The 19,902-nt window shown below is 41.6% G+C and overlaps 1 protein-coding gene across 1 annotated transcript in view; it reads right to left on the reverse strand.

The window, feature by feature from the left end:
* LOC134741745 (SH3 and multiple ankyrin repeat domains protein 3) overlaps nucleotides 1–19,902 on the reverse strand; it is a 180,786-nt gene that overhangs the window by 12,740 nt on the left and 148,144 nt on the right. Inside the window, exons 3-15 of the mRNA XM_063674639.1 lie at nucleotides 17,331–17,456; nucleotides 15,983–16,163; nucleotides 12,950–13,269; nucleotides 12,441–12,635; nucleotides 11,628–11,694; nucleotides 9,905–10,150; nucleotides 8,849–9,013; nucleotides 6,646–6,767; nucleotides 5,912–6,012; nucleotides 4,325–4,529; nucleotides 3,700–3,808; nucleotides 3,168–3,272; nucleotides 1,186–1,278 (exon numbers count right to left, since the gene is read on the reverse strand). Coding sequence (XP_063530709.1) covers nucleotides 1,186–1,278; nucleotides 3,168–3,272; nucleotides 3,700–3,808; nucleotides 4,325–4,529; nucleotides 5,912–6,012; nucleotides 6,646–6,767; nucleotides 8,849–9,013; nucleotides 9,905–10,150; nucleotides 11,628–11,694; nucleotides 12,441–12,635; nucleotides 12,950–13,269; nucleotides 15,983–16,163; nucleotides 17,331–17,456 — 2,035 coding nt within the window. The remainder of the gene's footprint in view (nucleotides 1–1,185; nucleotides 1,279–3,167; nucleotides 3,273–3,699; nucleotides 3,809–4,324; nucleotides 4,530–5,911; nucleotides 6,013–6,645; nucleotides 6,768–8,848; nucleotides 9,014–9,904; nucleotides 10,151–11,627; nucleotides 11,695–12,440; nucleotides 12,636–12,949; nucleotides 13,270–15,982; nucleotides 16,164–17,330; nucleotides 17,457–19,902) is intronic.

The following is a 19,902-nucleotide window of genomic DNA, read 5'->3' on the forward strand; positions in this document are numbered from 1 at the left end:
AGGTAGGTACAGGAGCATAGTTACCGAGGCCGGCCACCATGGAGCGGGCGCGCGCGCGGCCCACGCTGAGCGCCGTGCGCGGGTCGCGGCGCCTCGGTGCCGATACCTACGGCGCAGCATGCAGACAGTAGGTAGGTACAGGAGCATAGTTACCGAGGCCGGCCACCATGGAGCGGGCGCGCGCGCGGCCCACGCTGAGCGCCGTGCGCGTGTCGCGGCGCCTCGGTGCCGATACCTACGGCGCAGCATGCAGGCAGTAGGTAGGTACAGGAGCATAGTTACCGAGGCCGGCCACCATGGAGCGGGCGCGCGCGCGGCCCACGCTGAGCGCCGTGCGCGGGTCGCGGCGCCTCGGTGCCGATACCTACGGCGCAGCATGCAGACAGTAGGTAGGTACAGGAGCATAGTTACCGAGGCCGGCCACCATGGAGCGGGCGCGCGCGCGGCCCACGCTGAGCGCCGTGCGCGGGTCGCGGCGCCTCGGTGCCGATACCTACGGCGCAGCATGCAGACAGTAGGTAGGTACAGGAGCATAGTTACCGAGGCCGGCCACCATGGAGCGGGCGCGCGCGCGGCCCACGCTGAGCGCCGTGCGCGGGTCGCGGCGCCTCGGTGCCGATACCTACGGCGCAGCATGCAGACAGTAGGTAGGTACAGGAGCATAGTTACCGAGGCCGGCCACCATGGAGCGGGCGCGCGCGCGGCCCACGCTGAGCGCCGTGCGCGGGTCGCGGCGCCTCGGTGCCGATACCTACGGCGCAGCATGCAGACAGTAGGTAGGTACAGGAGCATAGTTACCGAGGCCGGCCACCATGGAGCGGGCGCGCGCGCGGCCCACGCTGAGCGCCGTGCGCGGGTCGCGGCGCCTCGGTGCCGATACCTACGGCGCAGCATGCAGGCAGTAGGTAGGTACAGGAGCATAGTTACCGAGGCCGGCCACCATGGAGCGGGCGCGCGCGCGGCCCACGCTGAGCGCCGTGCGCGGGTCGCGGCGCCTCGGTGCCGATACCTACGGCGCAGCATGCAGGCAGTAGGTAGGTACAGGAGCATAGTTACCGAGGCCGGCCACCATGGAGCGGGCGCGCGCGCGGCCCACGCTGAGCGCCGTGCGCGGGTCGCGGCGCCTCGGTGCCGATACCTACGGCGCAGCATGCAGGCAGTAGGTAGGTACAGGAGCATAGTTACCGAGGCCGGCCACCATGGAGCGGGCGCGCGCGCGGCCCACGCTGAGCGCCGTGCGCGGGTCGCGGCGCGGCGGCGCCGGCGCGGGGCTGCGACCTGCAACAACCAACACCACACATATACAAATATTGTTTTCACCTCTCATGCTCATAAAGTTCGACTTTAAGTCGTGCGTAGACGACATAAAGTTGCTTATTATGTTCTAGAGCATAAAGCAAAATCATCTATTACGACCCTTATTAACTTAGCAATAAAGTCCAAAATCTGCCATACAAACTACCAGCCCTGCCGGGGCGCCCCCGACCGACGCGCTTCCGACCGGCGTGCCCCGCGCCCCCGACACAACCGAATACAATTTACTTTAGTTTTGAATAAATACGGTAAAAAAACCTAAAATATTGGATATTTTTGTATATTTTACTCGCACTCGAAGTGAAAAGCAGAGTATATAACTCAGGCATAAATGTCCATTTTTATCCTCGACTATATTGGTCCTCGCTGCGCTCGAACCAATAAATTGCCTCGGATGAAAATGCCCTTGTTGTACAATTTACTATTTCTCAAACATGCTCGGAAATGGTCGCATTTTGTTCGTAAATCGAAAATGCAGTGCCAAATTTTTATCCCATCGACGACAACGCACGGCCGCGGGCAAAAATTAAATTCGTATGATTCATTTTACTCCTAGGCCTAGGAGTAAAATAACCGATACAAATTCCATTTTTATCCGCTGCGCGCGGGGCCGCTGCCGGGGGCGCGGTGCGCGCAACTACGCGGAACGAACGTGTACATAACGCATGCCATGCCACATTCGCTATAGTATTTTATACAATCGTGATATAATAGAGAGCTTTTCAGTCGAGTACCGTGTTTAAGCAACGAAGCTTGCTGAGTTGCTTAAGTTAAGGTACGAGATTGAAAAGCTTGATTATATCACTATTGTATACAATACTTTTTCTACGAGACAAAAAATAATACTTTCAACTAGTAGAATCATATAAGTAAACAAACCAAAAGTATACAGCTAAGATACGCGAGCTGCCGCAGCCCGCGATACCTCGCGGCACGGCCGCCAGGCCCGGCGCCCCCGGCGGGTTGGTCAACGACACCTCCTCGTAACTCATGAGGCCCTGGTACCTGCTCCTTGCTAAATTCAGTTTTAAGACAGTTTTTTTCTCGTTTTTGGCTCCGTAGCCTATGGAGATGAACAAGCAACGCTAAGCGGTTTTCGTAGCGTATGGATGTTGCTATATGAAGGGTGTCACATGCGCGTTTCTGACTTATGAAGCAATTATTTTTACTACAACATAAAATAAAATGTTTTTGTTGGCCAACCAATCACAAAGCAGATGCGATAATTTGCATTGAATCGAGTCTCCTTAAACAAGAAACATTTTATCAAAATGTATGAAGTTCTATTTTCAAATTTTTTATAATTGACTAAACCGTATCGATAAAATTCTTATGCTTGAGTCGGAAGTGCCATAGACTATCCAACGTTGAAAAGAGTAAGGTTGTAGTGTTGCATGTTAAGTTGTAATACACAGATTATACTCGACGAGTAGAAAAAATATATTATATTTCAGTATTTCCTTACATGTTTGAGAAAAGCACTATGTATACCTCGGTGGAAACAGGCATTTTCTGACTCCTTTTGCATTGAGCTACCTCGTTAGAAAATTCCTTTCTTTCCATCCATCGGCAACAATGTACTATTTCCTCAATTCATTTTTATCAAGCTGATATGTTTGCGAGCGATACTATAAACTTATATATTAATTAATTAATTCACGACCTTCAAAAAAAGTGTTCTCTAAGAATCTATTTTATATAAAATAATTGACTTTTAACGATTTAGAAGAAATCATCGCTTCTATACCCTTGTCCCATTGGGATGTGGAGAGGTTGAAAGTTCATAAGGATGGGTCGAAGGGGCAGTTTCACGACTTATACACGGACGGTGTTCGGTATGTACATGTACATACCTCCGGCACCTTTCCTGGGCAGTGTGGCGGCGTACGGGCGACCGGAGCTCGACAGCTGGTTTTGTGACTTGCTCGTCGGCACTGTGCATGTATTGTGTTCGTTGCCTGCAAAATTAAATTATTAAGCGAGCTATAGAACGCATCATAAGTATTAGGAGCGGAACATCAAGCTACGCTCAGACACATGCAATAAATGTAGCTCAGAAAGCAACCCAGTAGAAATGGAGTTTGAGGGCCAAGATAATCACTAAGTGGGAGGCGCAACATTTGGGGAGCGAGTAGAACTCGTCGGCAATGGTAGGATAACTTAAACTTCTTTTTCAGACTGACTTGTACCTAGCACAGAACCGGGACGAATGGAATAAGGGGAGGCCTTTGCCCAGCAGGCGAACACAAATGGGCTCGTAACAATAATAACCTATAAATAAATAGATATTTGATCCATGTAATGCGTCGATGTTTCACGCTATGATCGCTTGCTGCTCGCGTATAATCCGAAATACGATTTGTACGCAATTGTGACAGTACTAACCGTTAGTAGAATGCAACGACGCGACGGTCATAGACACCAGCGCCCCTGAGCCGCGGATCAGCTCCACCACATGTTCGTGCGACGCGGCTGACACGTCTTCGCCGTTTATCTGAAAAAGCCAATCAAACATTTTAGAGGGGTTAATTCGTTCGAAGAGGTCTTCCGTATGTTTTGTCCCCATCACAACTGAAACTCCCTATTTAAGCTGCGTCTCCAATAGAGATGTGCGAGGATGTGTAGCGAGGGATGTGTTAGTTAAGAACCAATAGAATATCGTCCACTAGAGCTGCGCCGAGCGCGGATTGGAAAATGAAGTGATCCTATTGGTTCATAACAAACACATCCCTCGCTACGCATCCTCCTACATCTCTGGTGGAAACGCAGCCATACAAGACCGTAAATTTTATGTACAACAACAACAGGAAGGAGGCGAAGAATTCTTTCTTTTAGTGACCTAGTATATCGCCCGGAAACAGGACATCTATCTAAAGAGTGAAGTAGTCTGTAGTCGTTGATTAAATTAACAAGTTAATCCAACTGTTGATCGGTCATTCGTTTCACGGGAAATTGAACTGTGTCTTTAAAAGTAGTTTCTGAAGTATCAGACTAGACGTAGGATACTCACCGCGATCAGAAAGTCTCCCTTCTTAAGGCCCGCTCGGTCCGCCACGCCGCCCGCGTCCACGTCATCCAAGTACTGCAGCCCCGGGCAGCGCTCCGAGGGCCGCAGCTCCATGAGCGGCGACGACGCCTTGGCCCCGCGCAGCACGAAGCCGAAGCCCCGCCGGGCGCGGTGCAGCACCACTGTGCGCGTCTCCACGTTGCCGTAACTGAAATAAGGTATTTGACTGTATTTAAATAAATTATTTTATCTTTTGTGGTGGACATTAAGAGGGATCATCTAGCGACTTCAAAGGGATTGACGAGGCGCCTTCAGCTAAGGGTCGGTTGCACCAAATTTTGTATGGAAAGTTTCATAGTAAACCGCGCCGGGTGACGTTGCTCAGTCTGTCAAGTGCAGATGGTGCAACTGACACTAAATAGGTCCGAGCACTGAGGGCGATGCGACCTTCACCGAGAAAGGGTTTTGGCCAAGTTTCGGGGGTTCCGCGGTCGGCTTCCTGACAACGCTGGATTGCGTCGCAGCCGTAATGTGGGTAAGTTAAAGTTATAATTCATAATATTATATACGACCCTTCCTTGCATGATAATAAATAATTTAATAAGGTACATACCAATTTACAAATATGTTAACATTAACCCGAGAAACCATATCAAACATAATCTGAGTGCAAGAAGCAATTGTTTTGTTTGATTTTGAATTTGTAACCATCTAATATTCAAAATAAAATCTTGAACACAACACAACCCAATACAATGTACACAGAACCTCACGAGGATATAACTAAACTGCTTGTGTTAGAAAACCTACTTAAATGAAATCACTAATTGTATCGAAGACAATAAGTGCGGTGTTTATTATATTGTTTGTTTGATGTTGTAATATAAGCATCATTGAATGAGTTTTATCAATTGATAACAGTATTGTTTAGGTCAAAATTTCGCTTCTCATCGGTGCTTGATTTTTCTAGTTACGCAACGCTTAGTCTTCGTTTTATAAAATGACAATGGCAATGTCATTTGTTTACACGTTTACAGCATTGGTTATGTTTAATGGTTTTGACTAAAATATCAAACTCTATTTTAGACAATTGGTTGCATGTTGTAAACACGAAACATCCTCTCAAGACTACAAATTATATAACTCGACTATAAATGACACGCGGGCTTAACCGATTACGGGCTTGGGACATTTTTGACCCCCAATGTAAAAAGAGGTGTCTTATAAGTTCACCGTGTGTATATCCAATTGTCCATGTGTCATTCTGGAATATCGTAGCTCCCTACCGGATGAAACGATTTGACAGCGGTTTTCTTTAATCGAAAGCGTTTTTTGTTGAAATGGTTCTTAGCTTACTAGATGGCAATGTCATATAATATTTAAGACTGGAGCTGTCTAGTCTGTTTTTTTTATTAACTTTGTACTTTAAAGTTACATTACATTTTCTATGCAAAAAGCAAATGAGCGTTCCGTACTATTTCTTATAAGCAGCTTCATAGTTTCAAATTCATGGTCTGGATGGAGCTACGGGTAAAGAGCCTATTAGTAACAGGGCCAGAGTACGATATGGAATATACTGTGAACACTTACGTTTTCTTTATCCTGGGTGCAGTGGCGCTGTAAGTCTTGCTGAGAGGCATCTCCCGGCGTCCGTTTACGCGCGAGTGGTGGATGGGACCCGTTGGTAATGCCTGAAATTGGGGTTATTAGTTTAATAAAAAAATATATACATATGACTATATTACGCGTGATTTTTAAATCGTGATATTACGCATATTTTTTTGACAAAAAATGTACCTAATAAAATTCTAAATGCGTCGAGTGTTTAAGGAATTTAAGTATGGTCATAGAGTAACTTATACTAGAGCGGTACTGTCATAGTAAATTTTGTAACCCCAGTAAATTCACTGCCATCTGTCGACACAATTTAAAACTAAAAATAAATATTTATAAAAATAAGATAAAATGTATTTAAATATGGATAAATGATTTTTTTTTATTTGCATTAATTATTTTTATGATTTTAACCCATGTTCTTTCACTGATATGCGTTAAAATTATAAATAACAAACGAAACCGTCAACGCCCTCTATACGAGTGTAGGCCAAAACTAGTGGCGCCCTCTGATCGAGAATCAAATTTTCGTGATTTTCGAGGCACGTTTTTTCCTTAGACTGTATCCATCTATTACGGAGTTATATCTATCTTTGGTATGGTGTACTGATGCCGCTCTCGTACGTTTACGTTGTTTAACATGGGCGCCGCGCCGGTCGCGTCCAGTCAGTTGGACCCCTATAATGAAAATGAACTCGTATTATAAATACCTGGTGCACGTTTTTGTTCTGCCGCAACCGCACTTCTTGTACACAGTGGGCGGGGAACAGCCCCGTGGCGCCTGTTGCGCGCACGCAGCCCTCGAGGTACCCGTCGTCGGTCGCGCCGGTCACTGTCACACAGGCATTATTATGGTCATTACCAGCGTCAGTCAGTCTCTTAGTATACTGTTACATAAGTCATAACATACGTGGCAGCCAAGTTCAATGAAAAGGAACGCAATGGGGTTGGTCGATCGAAGTATTTTACAGACGGCACCAGCATAGGTTTTACCTGTCAATCCTACGAAGAGTGACAATAAAATAAAATAAAACTTTATTTCAGAACATTCAAGATTCCATACAATATTGTTGGTACCATCGTTATAGCTATGTGTTAGTAAATACATTAAAAATAAAAACAAAACTCAACAATAAAATCAAAATCCAATAAATTTAAATAATGAATACAATAATAATAATTAATATGTCAGATTCAGAATAACACAATACAATACAATACACACACAACAACACAATACAATGTGTAATAATTTTCTGCAAATTTTTATATTAAAGGAAAAATGTATATCTCCGGCAAAACGCGAACTTGCGACGATTGGAACACCGGTCCAATCGCTATTGCCTTGAGCTACGGAGGCTTACCAGATGTGTGCGAATTTTTCGCAGACGTTTCTGCTTGATAAAAAATAGTTAAATTTTTCAGGCCTGCAGGCTAGCCCTTTAAGCCAAACCTCTTAGAATAAAACTGCAGTCAGGTAAAACCTACGCTGGTGCCATACATAAAAACCTTTGACAGTTGCCAACCCCATTAAAATAGGACCTTCTAATTATCATAGACTCTGCCCACGCTAAGACAAGTCTACATCGACTTGACAGTGACAATAATACATTACCCGTTGGAGCACCATGCTTTATGGAGCACTTGACATAAAAACTTAGCGTGGCCGGACTCAGAGTAATCTGCTCATTAACATTCATTTATTTATTTGATTATCTGCAGAATTTGGAACCTATTTAAATTTATTTTTTGTGTCGGTGAAGTCGACAACACATATTCTTACCCCCTTATTCATAAACGCATACTTATTACAAGCCTCAATTAGTTAATTTATGTTTTATCCCGTTCTTACAAATACATAAGTTAAAATGACAGATTAAGACAAACGAAGCTAATTGAGGCTTTGCGTTTATGTTTGTTTTTCTTATTAGGTACCATCGTCCACACTGTTACCTGTCCATCGATAAACCTTATTACAAAAGGCATTAGGTCCACCAATGGACACTTAACAGTGTTGCTGTTTGTACATGGACAAAATGTTTCTACGCGTACATAACGCGTGCGTAAGCGTCATATATCGTTTCGTCGTTGTATTATTCATTTGATTGGTTACCTACTTTAGATATTAGTTATATTATTATGGTTGAAAATACATATACCGATTAGTAATGAAACTAATGAAGTGAACCCAAATTATTAATTTAATTTTATGTTTGGCAATGTATCTGAATTTGTTAAAGTGAATATGAGTTAATGCCCAGTAATGACAATCTATGTAGGTAGATAGGTAGATTGAACCTTAAATCAAAAATATTTCTAAAGGGATTATTTCCAAAAATAATAATAATCAGCCTGGTAAATATACTCTTCCTAGATTGCAAACATAAAATTTTTGGGATTCGTATAATAACAGGGGTGGGATTTTTTGGCCATTTAAATATTACTAGCTAAAGGTGCCTACGTAACAAGATTGACGCAACATCTCTTCAAATTCATTTCACTCTTTGTTTTATCAAAATTCTAAGTGCGGTGAAATTCAGATCGGCGTATATCACAAATCACAATAGACTATCTGATAGAACATATACAATATTATAAGACAACTCGTGCTCATTCGTGGAATTCTACATAATGAAGTGTGGCAGCGCGATGGCTTAATTCAGTTGCGTTTACTTTTACGACAGCTATGTTTCAGTACAAAATGGTGTAATTCTTGAGACGTAGTACATTACAAATAACATTGCACCTATGTGTGGTGACCTCGTGCTCTTCGTAAAAGCTTCCTAGTGCGGTGTCTGTGTAGTCTGTGGTTTACGCGAAATAAAAAACTGCTAAGTAATTGCACATTGAACCGCACAACAATCGACAGAAAGTTTAAACACTTGTAAACAGTTTGTGTACCACGTAACGTACCTTCAACGATATCCCCCTGGTTGAGCCTGAGCTGGCCGGGCTGCTGCGGCTCGTAGGGCTGCAGGCACACGGCCGTGGCAGCGCCCTGCAGCGAGCACGTGGTGTCCGAGTTGGTGCCCACGCCGCTCGAGTCCGAGATGATGTCGCTAACGTCCGCGCTCTTATCTGTAGACAGCGCGCGCATGGTAGCCGGGGACCCAGGAAAATGACGGTTTGGGCACGCGAATGACTTGAGCCCCACGGATGTTTAAATCCCACATATGACGATTTGGCACGAGGTTGTTACAATGTTGGCGTTTTTATCTTTCATAGTCATAATCATAAATCATTTAGGTAGTGATACACTTTTATGGAAACACTAAGGCGTGATCAAGCCTGCATTGCAGTGCTTTTGTATTAATAGGGTTTGGCTCACATTATAACTAGTTGCAAAAATATCATTCGTCCGAATTAAACAAGTATCGTCAAAACTGTTTTGAACATAGTGTATGTTTGGACCAATGCCTTCTTTTTCCAGAAGAAACTCCATCGAATGATACTTTTGAACAACTGAGTATTTTTTAAATATAATTACCGCTTTTCTACAAGAACCTCTCGTTTAAGAATCTCAAACACGACTGCGTCAATTGTTGTTTCCAATTTAAAAACATTTGTATCAATATTAACAGACAGGCAGGATTAATGTTAAAACAGTTGTTTAATCATTTTATCATTAACGTGTCTAAACTTACCTAAGCTAAGTCTATATCGGAAGGAAAGCTGAAAGCCGGGACTAAACAGTGAAGGCACATAGAACATGCAGATGAATGTGCATGGTGATGGTTGTCGTGTTTCGGGGTCAATGCTAATGGCCGACAATGTAAACAAGTCCAAGAATAAGAAAATTCATTACTTTTAGACTGGTTACTTAAAAGTGGCGAACCTTTTAATTATTCCGTGACTAGCGAATATGCTTCTAATGTGATTCCATTTTAATACTCTCAGTAACCATGACCACCTATAAATCTACAGGTATAATTTTTGTTTACAGTTTCGGCCATCAGAACCTGGTTTTACCTGTAAGTATGCTCGCGTCATCTTCGTGGCTCGGATGCGAGGCGTCGCTGATGCTGGACGAAGCGGAGGAGAACGGTCGTTCGAGGGAGCAGGGCGAGGCTACGGGCGGTCTCAGCATGGCCTCCAGCTCCGGGATCCTCGTGGACGAGGCGAGGGAGGAGCGGTCGCCCGGCCAGCCGCCCGCCAGCCAGCCCCAGGCGGCGGAGCGGCGCCGCGGGTTATACCGAGGCGGGCCCCGGAACGGCACTGCAATGTTCCGTTAACCCAAACAACTAAAATGGTGCTTTGAAACAAACTCGGGGGATGTCTTTTAAATCAAATAGAGGGGAGTCGAAAAATAAATTAACGAGTCGAAATTAAATTCTATGACCGTATCATAAATGGATTTATGTTGTATGACATTAATTTAATAGTTCACTTCTCTCATTTATAGGTACATTATAAATATGTTTTCAGCACATATTACCATATTTTGCTCAAAGTTATACACGGCAATGAAATCCTGTTTAGGGTTACTTTTGCAAGTACTTTATCTATTGTTGTAAATATGGTCAAGATTATAGGATAATAGTGCTTATTGCTTGTTTGTTCTTGTGAATAAAAAAAGTTTTCATTAAATAAAATACAAATAAACGGGGATTAGTGAACGTGTAAAAATAAATCGTGCTTCGAATTAAAAATATAAATACCCACTACAAATTATTATAAATATGTACAAATAATAGAACAATACATTATTAGTATTACCCATCATATACTTACCTACTGAATTATTAAATACCAATTTGTATAAATATGTATTGCGTGTATGTACCTACTTATAAAATAAAATTATGTATTTGTACATAATACTATGTAATTGTTACAACCATCACCATTATGATAATTGATGGATCTATATATAGAAAAGATACATAGAATGGATGACTGCATGCAGTTAATATACTTCAAATGTATAATATAAATAGTTAGTTATTTTCGCATTGACAAGACAGCCAAAGCATTAATTTAATATCTGAATCTATACGAGTAATCTATAAGTACGCTATTTATTTATTAAATAATTAAAAAATACTAGTTATTTAAACAATAATAAATACACATATACCTACATATATTGGTGTTAAAACTAAGTGCCAGTTGCACCATCCGCACTTGACAGACTGATTAACATCACCCGGCGCGCCGCGGTGGTTTACTATGAAACTTTCCATACAATAAAATTTAGCGAACTCTTTAACGATCACAAACAGTTTGGTGCAACCGACCCTTAGTCATTTATAAATTTTGACCGCTTTATTATTAATATTTTGACATAGGTAGGTAACTTTTTGACATTGTATTTAGGATGATTACTTTTAAACTATTCACACCAACAGTTTTACGAGTATCTATAATTATATTTAAAAAAAAACTCTCTTTCTGACACCCTAAGGCCTTTGTAAAACTTTATCCTCCATAATAATATGCCCATGAGGTAATCTTTATTTTTATTCTTCAGATACTAAAATGACCTTTCTATTGTCCCAATTTATCCGCCAGATCTGTACAAAAGTGGTACAAAAACAAGATTTGGTTATAAATTGTATAATGGACCTATCATTTTATTATCTAGAATATAAAAACAGATCTTAGTGGTGCCACAACAGAGTCATTTACTCTTCATACGTTGTATAAGATGCGCCAGCAAAAGCCATGCGAAGGCAATCGAAGAATCACTCACCGACTTCCTCGGACCTGTACTTTTTGATCACCTCCGCCAGTTCAAGGTTTCCAGCTATTATGGCCACCTGAAATGGAACACGTAAGTATATTAACGGATATTTAGTGTCAACAAACCCAAACCCAAACCAAACATCAAACATTTATTCAGCAAGTAGGTCACAGGGGCACTTTTACATGTCAATTTTTACAAACAATAAAATTAACCCAAAATTACAAAAAAAAAACAATTACATAAATATAAATGTCAAATTACACAAAAAAAAGCTAATAAAAATTATACAAACAACAGAAGTACTAACATTGTTTAGAGATGTAAAAGTCTCTAGGTGTCAGAGATAAAATGTATATAATAAAAAAGATCATCAAATTATCCAGAGATGTAAAGGGTCTCCAAGACTTGAATTGTTATATAATTAATAAAAAGACAAGATATTAAATCAGACAAACCATAATTTAAACAAGGGAGGTGCTGTATGACTTGCTGAAAAAGTTGCGTATTCAAATGACAAAACCTCTCCTTCCCCTTAACGCAACCCTCAACTGCTTCTGCAGATAAATTAGTTGTTACCATTGTTACCAACTGGTGCAACCTTAATGAAAACCTCTGCCTGAATGTAGATAGGGTGAGTGAGTGGAGGGTGCATGGGTGATAGGATGTGGACGAAAGTTGGGCCGTGATCTAACAACTTGGGAGGGCGTCTGGTTGTCGAAATTGAGTGCCTTCTTGTCACTCCCGCGACACTTCTGTCGCCGTGCGCAGTTTGTGTGGGTACATGGGATGTGGTTGGACGTTGTATCGTGCTGTACTAACCTGGTAGGGTGTCTGGTTGGCGAAATTAAGCGCTTCCTTGTCGCACCCACGGAACAGCAGCTGACGTGCACAGGAATCCTGCGCGTTGACGGCGCAGACGTGTAAGGGTGTGTTGCCGGACGCATTGCGCCCGTTCATGTCGGCGCCATAGAATAGAAGGTGGTCTAAGTGTTGCACTAGGCCGTTGCGACACGCCTGAAATGTAGACAAATTGTATATTAGTTACATTATCAAACGACTCATATACCTACCCCAAGTCTGGTTAGATAGGAATAAGTATACCTATCCTTAATAAATATCTCCCTTACGACATTATGTTATAAATTGTATATTCGACATTCGATGTTTTATACGACATTCCTGAATTCTTCTGTGCGAAACAGTTTTGTTCGTCACCAACGAATATAGAGGCGCCATTCCCATAATTGTAGTTAATCGCCGTTAACTCTTTCAGTCTTCAACCAGGACACAACGCTAGATCATAGCATATAGTTACATGTGATTCTCACCTGATGGACCTCCAGCCAACCCTGCAAGTCCGCAGCACCGATCGTAGCATGATCATGTAGTAGCGTCTCACAGAGCAGCGGATCTGTCTTGTTCGTCACCGACAAATATAGAGGCGTCAATCCTTTCCCATCTTTATAGTTAGGCGACGCTCCTAATTCTAGCAATGTTTTCACGGCTTCTAATGAGTTCTTCTCTATGGCTCTGTGCATGGCCGTGGAGCCGTCCTTAGTTCGGTAGTCTAGGAGCGCCCCGCCGTTGACGAGGGCTATCAGGACTTTTCCGGGGGATTTGAGGCCCGCTGCGATGGTTAGAGGGGTTTCTGGAAAGAATTAATGCTTTTGTTAAATGACTGATAAAACTTGATAACGAAATGTATGTACTTAGAAAATTATTAATAAAATCAATTTTAATTACCTATTTAACAAATTAAAGATTCCAATTCATCACATACACACATTAAATACATAGCCATTTAAGGGTCGCATAACTCTCCGGGTCCGAGTTTAGGTCCGCCGGGTCCGAACCCGGTCCGGGTCCGAATCCGGGTCAGTGTCCGGGTCCCCGTCCAAGCCGAAATCGCCAAACGTGTACTATGCGTCGTTGAAGAGTTCCGTTCTGATCATCATCAGCAGTTCCACTTAATCAAATGCAACAGTTCTTAATGTAAATGCTTCATTTTCTGGTGAAAATACAATAATCTCTATACGTATGCCTTTAAGATTTGAGGAGTTCCGTCGATTCCTCATGGATCCCATCATCAGAACTCTAGCTTGTCAAAAATGGTCCTGAACTTGCTTAACAAACATAACGAAGAGGACACACTGCCAAACGTGAACTATGCATGGTTGAAGAGTTCCATTCTGATCATCATCAGCAGTTCTACTTCATCAAATGTCACTTTTTTAAATGTAAATGCTTGATTTGTTGATGAAAATACTAAAATCACTATATGTATGCCTTTAACATTAGAGGAGTTTCCTCGATTCCTCATGGATCCCATCATCAGAACTGCGTTTTATATGTACTGACAATCAAAAAAATAATTTTCAAAATCGGTCCAGAAATGACGGAGATATGGAGTAACAAACATAAAAAAAAACAAAAAAAAACAACCGAATTGATAACCTCCTCCTTTTGAGATTTCAAAGTCGGTTAAAAATCTTATATGAATTGAACATTAGTCTTCTTGAGCACGAAATCGGTTAAAGACAAATTAAGAATTTCAAAAACTTTTAGTAATCAAAGTCGTCAGTTAGTCGAGCTCAAGCAATATCACAGTATTCAGTAATACGGTCTCATTTACTCCGAGCAAGTTTGATATTAGCCAAGTTTGAGCTAAGTTGGCTGGGTTTTCAATATCTTTATTCATGCGGCTGGCAGGGAGCCAACGGACTAAGTAAGGCTCACAAAAAGCTGCTTGAATCTTAAGGGTTTTATGTAACTGTACTACAAAATAATACAAGCCCCCGAAACGCATGGGGCGTATGCCTCGGGTGGCCTCGGCCACGGAACGCACGTTCCGACCGCCCAGCGTGCACGCTTCTGACGTCTCGGGCTCAAGGCATGTGCCCAGAAGATGTTAAAAAGTGTGACGTCTGTGTCACCTTCACCTTTGACGTGTTTTCCTCGACGTCACTTGACGAATAAATGTAATATAACGTTTATTGTTGGAGGCTTTGTGTAGAATGACAGAGTATAAAGATTTTTAGGCAAAAGATACCATAACAGATAAATGGAACCAAATTTTGAACTGACCGTGTGGTAACTTTTGCCTGAAAATGGCACATTTGGTGTAAAGTTTGAGCTGCAGAATACAGGTGTATTTGCAAGCGTGTCGTCACTGACGTGTATGTACATATTCATCAGCGCGGGCGTATGAGGGACACTGTTATCTGCGTGATAAAGTAATGTCACTGTTTAACATCGCGTTATTGAAAGAGACAGACAATGTTATTATCTCGATGTACGACCATAATAATATCCGTACAGTAGTGAAGGCTGCGCCATCTATCGCGGATTATGCACGCTCGAGTACTTTTTGCTGATAGGGTTGGCACCGGACTATATAACAACATGTTTTATACGTCGTAGGTTCGAGCTTAGGCTCGTAGGTACCAATGAGTTTCTTGGAACTGATGTAGGTACGAAATGTTGTTTGTTATGAGAAAACCGGACTAATCCCATAAGACCTAGTTTATACCATATGTTGAAGCGTTTGATGGCAGTGGCGTTAGTAAAGAACATTCTGCGACAGTTAATTGAAAAAAAAAACTGTAACTGGACAAAAAGATTGGTAGGTAGTACCTACCTATATCTTGCGCGGGGCATGTCTTGCCACACTCGTGCTAGGGCTAAATGTTTTATGTCCGATCATAATCACACCAGGAAATTGACAACCCTAGTTCAAGCCTTAACACGCAGAGCAATCGATAATAATCGGTATGTAAATCGGTACACCGTGTCTATACGACTATTGCGACTTTGTTGATTAGGATTTACGTGTACAAACCGTTATGTTATTCCCGTTTCGCATTTCGTACCTACTACCTACTTAAACATACTTAAGGTTCTTGTATACGTAACGTGTCCAATCGCAACTGCAGCCTTTCAGACTATGGTAGAAGGAATGTTCCAATTTATTTAACTTTCGTGAGGATTTTCCTATAGTTTAAGGCTGCCTTTTTGAGGCGGAGTCGGCGGAGATGAGAGGTCAGAGGAGACGAGCGGGAATCCACAACCATACTGAGAAAACCGTAACTTATAATGAAGTCGTTCCGCCATAATTCCATAATTTCCATAGATACAAAATGTTGCAGCTCATTTGCCGAATGCTGCAGTCATTTTTTTTGTTTTAATATCCATATGGAACAATGGCGTCGTGTCATTGTCGTTGGGGAAATCACCGGGAAATTGACTTAAATTTTCTTTGCGTATTTTCTAAACTTAGGCAAGCCGGTGGGGTCTATGGTCTATAGACCGCCGTCATTGTTAAGTCCGTCATTTTTTTGTTTAGTTTGATAGTTTCTACTGACCTCCGGTCTCGGTGCAGTGGAAGTTGGGGTCGAGCCCCTTGGCGCAGGCCTTGGTGAGCTTGTCGATCTGCGCGTGCGCTACGTGCTCGAGGAAGCGTCGCAGGTTGGCGCGCGAGTGCAGCGCCTTCAACGTCTTCTCGTCCAGTTTCAGCATTTTGTACACGCGCCGCTTGTATTTTAGCTGGAAATGTTAAACCTCACATTAACGCCTTAAAATAGCTACAGTAATGAATTGAAGGCACCTTGATGCTCAATTGTCATTTACAATTTTGGTAAGGAAAAAAAACACAATGAGGGCCAAAATGTTGTCCTTAACCACGCAATAATGGGTTAAGAAGATATCGCAGCAATATAAATTAGTTTTCTGGTGATCTTTATTTCTGATTAAATCTGAGATATTTACTACGATTTAAAAAGAGATCCCTTACTTTATACTTACATCTTCTACCAAATGATCGGGACTAATCAAATTATCTACAAATTCTGCGCCAAACATACACACATCCTAAATAAGGCTTTCTATTCTATACTTTGCGTCTTGATCTTGACTGATGCCACCCGACCGTACGAGGAGATAATATCATCACTTAAATGAAGGTGATATTCTATTGAGTACAATAGAATATATCACATGAATGACATGAAACTGGCCTTGAAGCTTTAATACTTATAATATAACTTACCTCCAGATAACCAACAGGCCTATTAAACGGGTAGTCTCCGAGGCGCCGTTCTTCGTCCAGGAACTTCCCCGCCCTGCCGTTGACCGGCGGGCAGAACAGGCCATAGTTGAAGCTTTCTTAATTTAATTCAATTCCAGGTAACCGACAGGCCCATTAAACGGGTAGTCTCCGAGGCGTCGTTCTTCGTTCAGGAACATCCCCGCCTTGCCGTTGACCGGCGGGCAGAACAGGCTATAGTTGAAGCTTTAATACTTATAATATAACTCACCTCGAGGTAACCGACAGCCCATTAAACGGGTAGTCTCCGAGGCGTCGTTCTTCGTCCAAGAACATCCCCGACCTGCCGTTGACCGGCAGGCAGAACAGGCCATGGTTGCCGCTTTAATACTTATAATATAACTCACCTCGAGGTAACCGACAGTCCGTTAAACGGGTAGTCTCCGAGGCGTCGTTCTTAATCCAGGAACTTCCCCGCCTTGCCGTTGACCGACGGGCAGACCAGGCCATAGTTGAAGCTTTCTTAATTTAACTCACCTCCAGGTAACCGACAGGCCCATTAAACGGATAGTCTCCGAGGCATCGTTCTTCGTCCAGGAACTTCGCCGCCTTGCCGTTGACCGACGGGCAGACCAGGCCATAGTTGAAGCTTTCTTAATTTAACTTACCTCCAGGTAACCGACAGGCCCATTAAACGGGTAGTCTCCGAGGCGTCGTTCTTCGTCCAGGAACTTCCCCGCCTTGCCGTTGACCGGCGGGCAGAACAGGCCATAGTTGAAGCTTTCCTTCAGCTCCTGAAACAAACAAGGGTTCAGTACTGCTGCCACGGATTTGAGGCCCTATTTGGCAGAGGGAATATTTTCACAACAATAAATTTGAACTTTATTTTATAGGGTTCAACTTTGCACAATTTTCTGACACCTTTATGCCCATTAACTAATAATTCTGCGTAAACGATGCGTTAGCGTATTTTTAAGCATTTGTGTTGTCAAACTATTGTCCATCGCGTCCAAAGTGTTTATGGCATGGCACCCAAATTGTATAATAAGCTACCCAATTTAATAAGGAAATCCGAAATGACTCAATTTAGGAAATATTTGTTGGACTTTTTAGTACAAAATGCTTTTTACTCTTTGAAAGATTTTTTAGACTATATACCGCATATTTATTAAATTTAGTATAATGTAGTATAAGGTCGTAAATTTATTAATTTTGCATGCTGCAAGATAGGTCATACTTATCTAGTCATAGTTATAGGTAATTCTTATTATTTATATGCCTATATTCAGGCCGGATGTGCTGATCAAAAATTGTTTTATTACATCTTTATTGTACCGCATTCAAGAAATGAATAAATGATGATTATTATTATTAATGATTATTATCGCAGCCTGTTTTCAAAGTTAGGAACCAAACAAAATATTTGGCATTATCACGTTTGATAAATTAATACCTACCTCGGATAAACTTCTGATTGGGTATCTAAATAGAAGAGTGATTCATGCAAGTAATCTACTTTACTTTCATTGCCTCTATATTGTTATATACCGCTGCGATATGTTTATAAGTTTGTATTAACACAGTGACTCATTTCTTATCTATGTAAACACAACGTAATTGTTATTAAACTATCGCCAGCAATAGCAAACATTTCTAGGGTAACATAGGCATAAGTATTGGTTCTATTTGAGTACCTATCAAATTGTAGTTTAGTTTATAAAGATATGTGTTTTGTTTGATAATGAAACAAAATGTCTATGTAACAACCGCTTACATTTATAAGAAAATGTGAGGTCTCCTTTTAAAAAACACCCCTCAATCTGTGAAATACTTATAGCTCTAGAGTTAGATCAAACGGGCTCCAATATATAGGACTGAGTCCGTTTAAGCTAACTCTGCATCGACTCAGTCGTGACCAAGTGTGGTAGTGCCACAATAAACATGATATTTTTACAGAAATTTGACACTTTGTCCTTGAAACGTGTGTGTGAGTTACGAGTAGCTTGGTTCGACTACTATAATTATGATGCCCTATAAACCTACAAGAAAAAGTGTTCCCACAAAGTGTTGATTTCATTTGTTGAGTTCATAAACGCAACTATAAGATTAACTACCTACACATGCAACTCGTTTCGTAACCAGAGACAATTTATCACGTAAATTGCATTAAAAGTAAGTGCATCAATTTATTGTGAGCTTTCAACATAGTAATTACTAATGTGTATGAAGGTTTATAAATCACTGTGGATAATCAAATGCATTTAAACACTGTTTTTAAGGATTATGAATTTACTTCGCTCAGTTTATAAAGTTCTTCAAAGTAAATTGCTAACCAATTAATTCACGAATAATTTATTAAAATATTTTTATTTATGCCGCAAATGATATTTAAGTAGGTATAAATACAGGGTGGAAAAAATTAATGGGCCCTGGAGGGAAAGTGCCTTTTAAACCTTATGTTAGCTCATTTTACTTAAAGGAAACATTATTTTATTTTATAAAAGAAATTTAACTGCATTCAAAGTTTTTTTTTTAAATTCGCGTAGTCTCGCCTGGGAATCGAACCGACTAAAAAAAAAAAGGAGGGAAATGAGGACTATGTTTGTATGAAAAGGCGATTTTGCGCAGGTGGTCCCCCACTTTTGTCTTAATAACAGTGTATTATGTAGTGCCTGGCTAAAGTTCTCTTAAAAATAATCTCAAATCTAGAGAACGCGCTAAAAACGGTATAAATAACTGCAGAAAAATCCGCAGTCGTTAATCTACGTCTGGTTTAATTGGTGCACTAATGCCCGTGCACTCGGCTTTGTAAGTGCGGATTGTATGGCGCCAGGTTACCAAAGTCCGCAAGAAGTCAGTTCAAACCTGACTTTTTCTAGAGGTTCCCTAATAAAGTATCTCTATTTAAGTACTATCGCCATCAGATATATAGGAGCGGCCAAGGTGTTTACAAATATCTGATCACGGCTCTATTCAAAGTCAAAAGTCAAATGCTAGAGTGCGTGTTCATATATTTTTAAGCACCTCGGCCGCTCCGATATCTCTGGCGAGTGTACAGTTGTATACACTATTAAAAATATTATTTGTCCTCATAAAGGAAAACAATAATTTCACGATTATCGCTGTTAATGAATTATTAAAATTAAATCAAAATCGAATTGAATCATGTGCCGAGTAAAAACAATTATTTTTGACAGATTCAGGTTGCAGCCTAAATAATTACTAAAGATGACTGATAAT

Source organism: Cydia strobilella, chromosome 5, assembly GCF_947568885.1.
Source record: "Cydia strobilella chromosome 5, ilCydStro3.1, whole genome shotgun sequence".
In the NCBI taxonomy this organism is placed as follows: domain Eukaryota; kingdom Metazoa; phylum Arthropoda; class Insecta; order Lepidoptera; family Tortricidae; genus Cydia; species Cydia strobilella.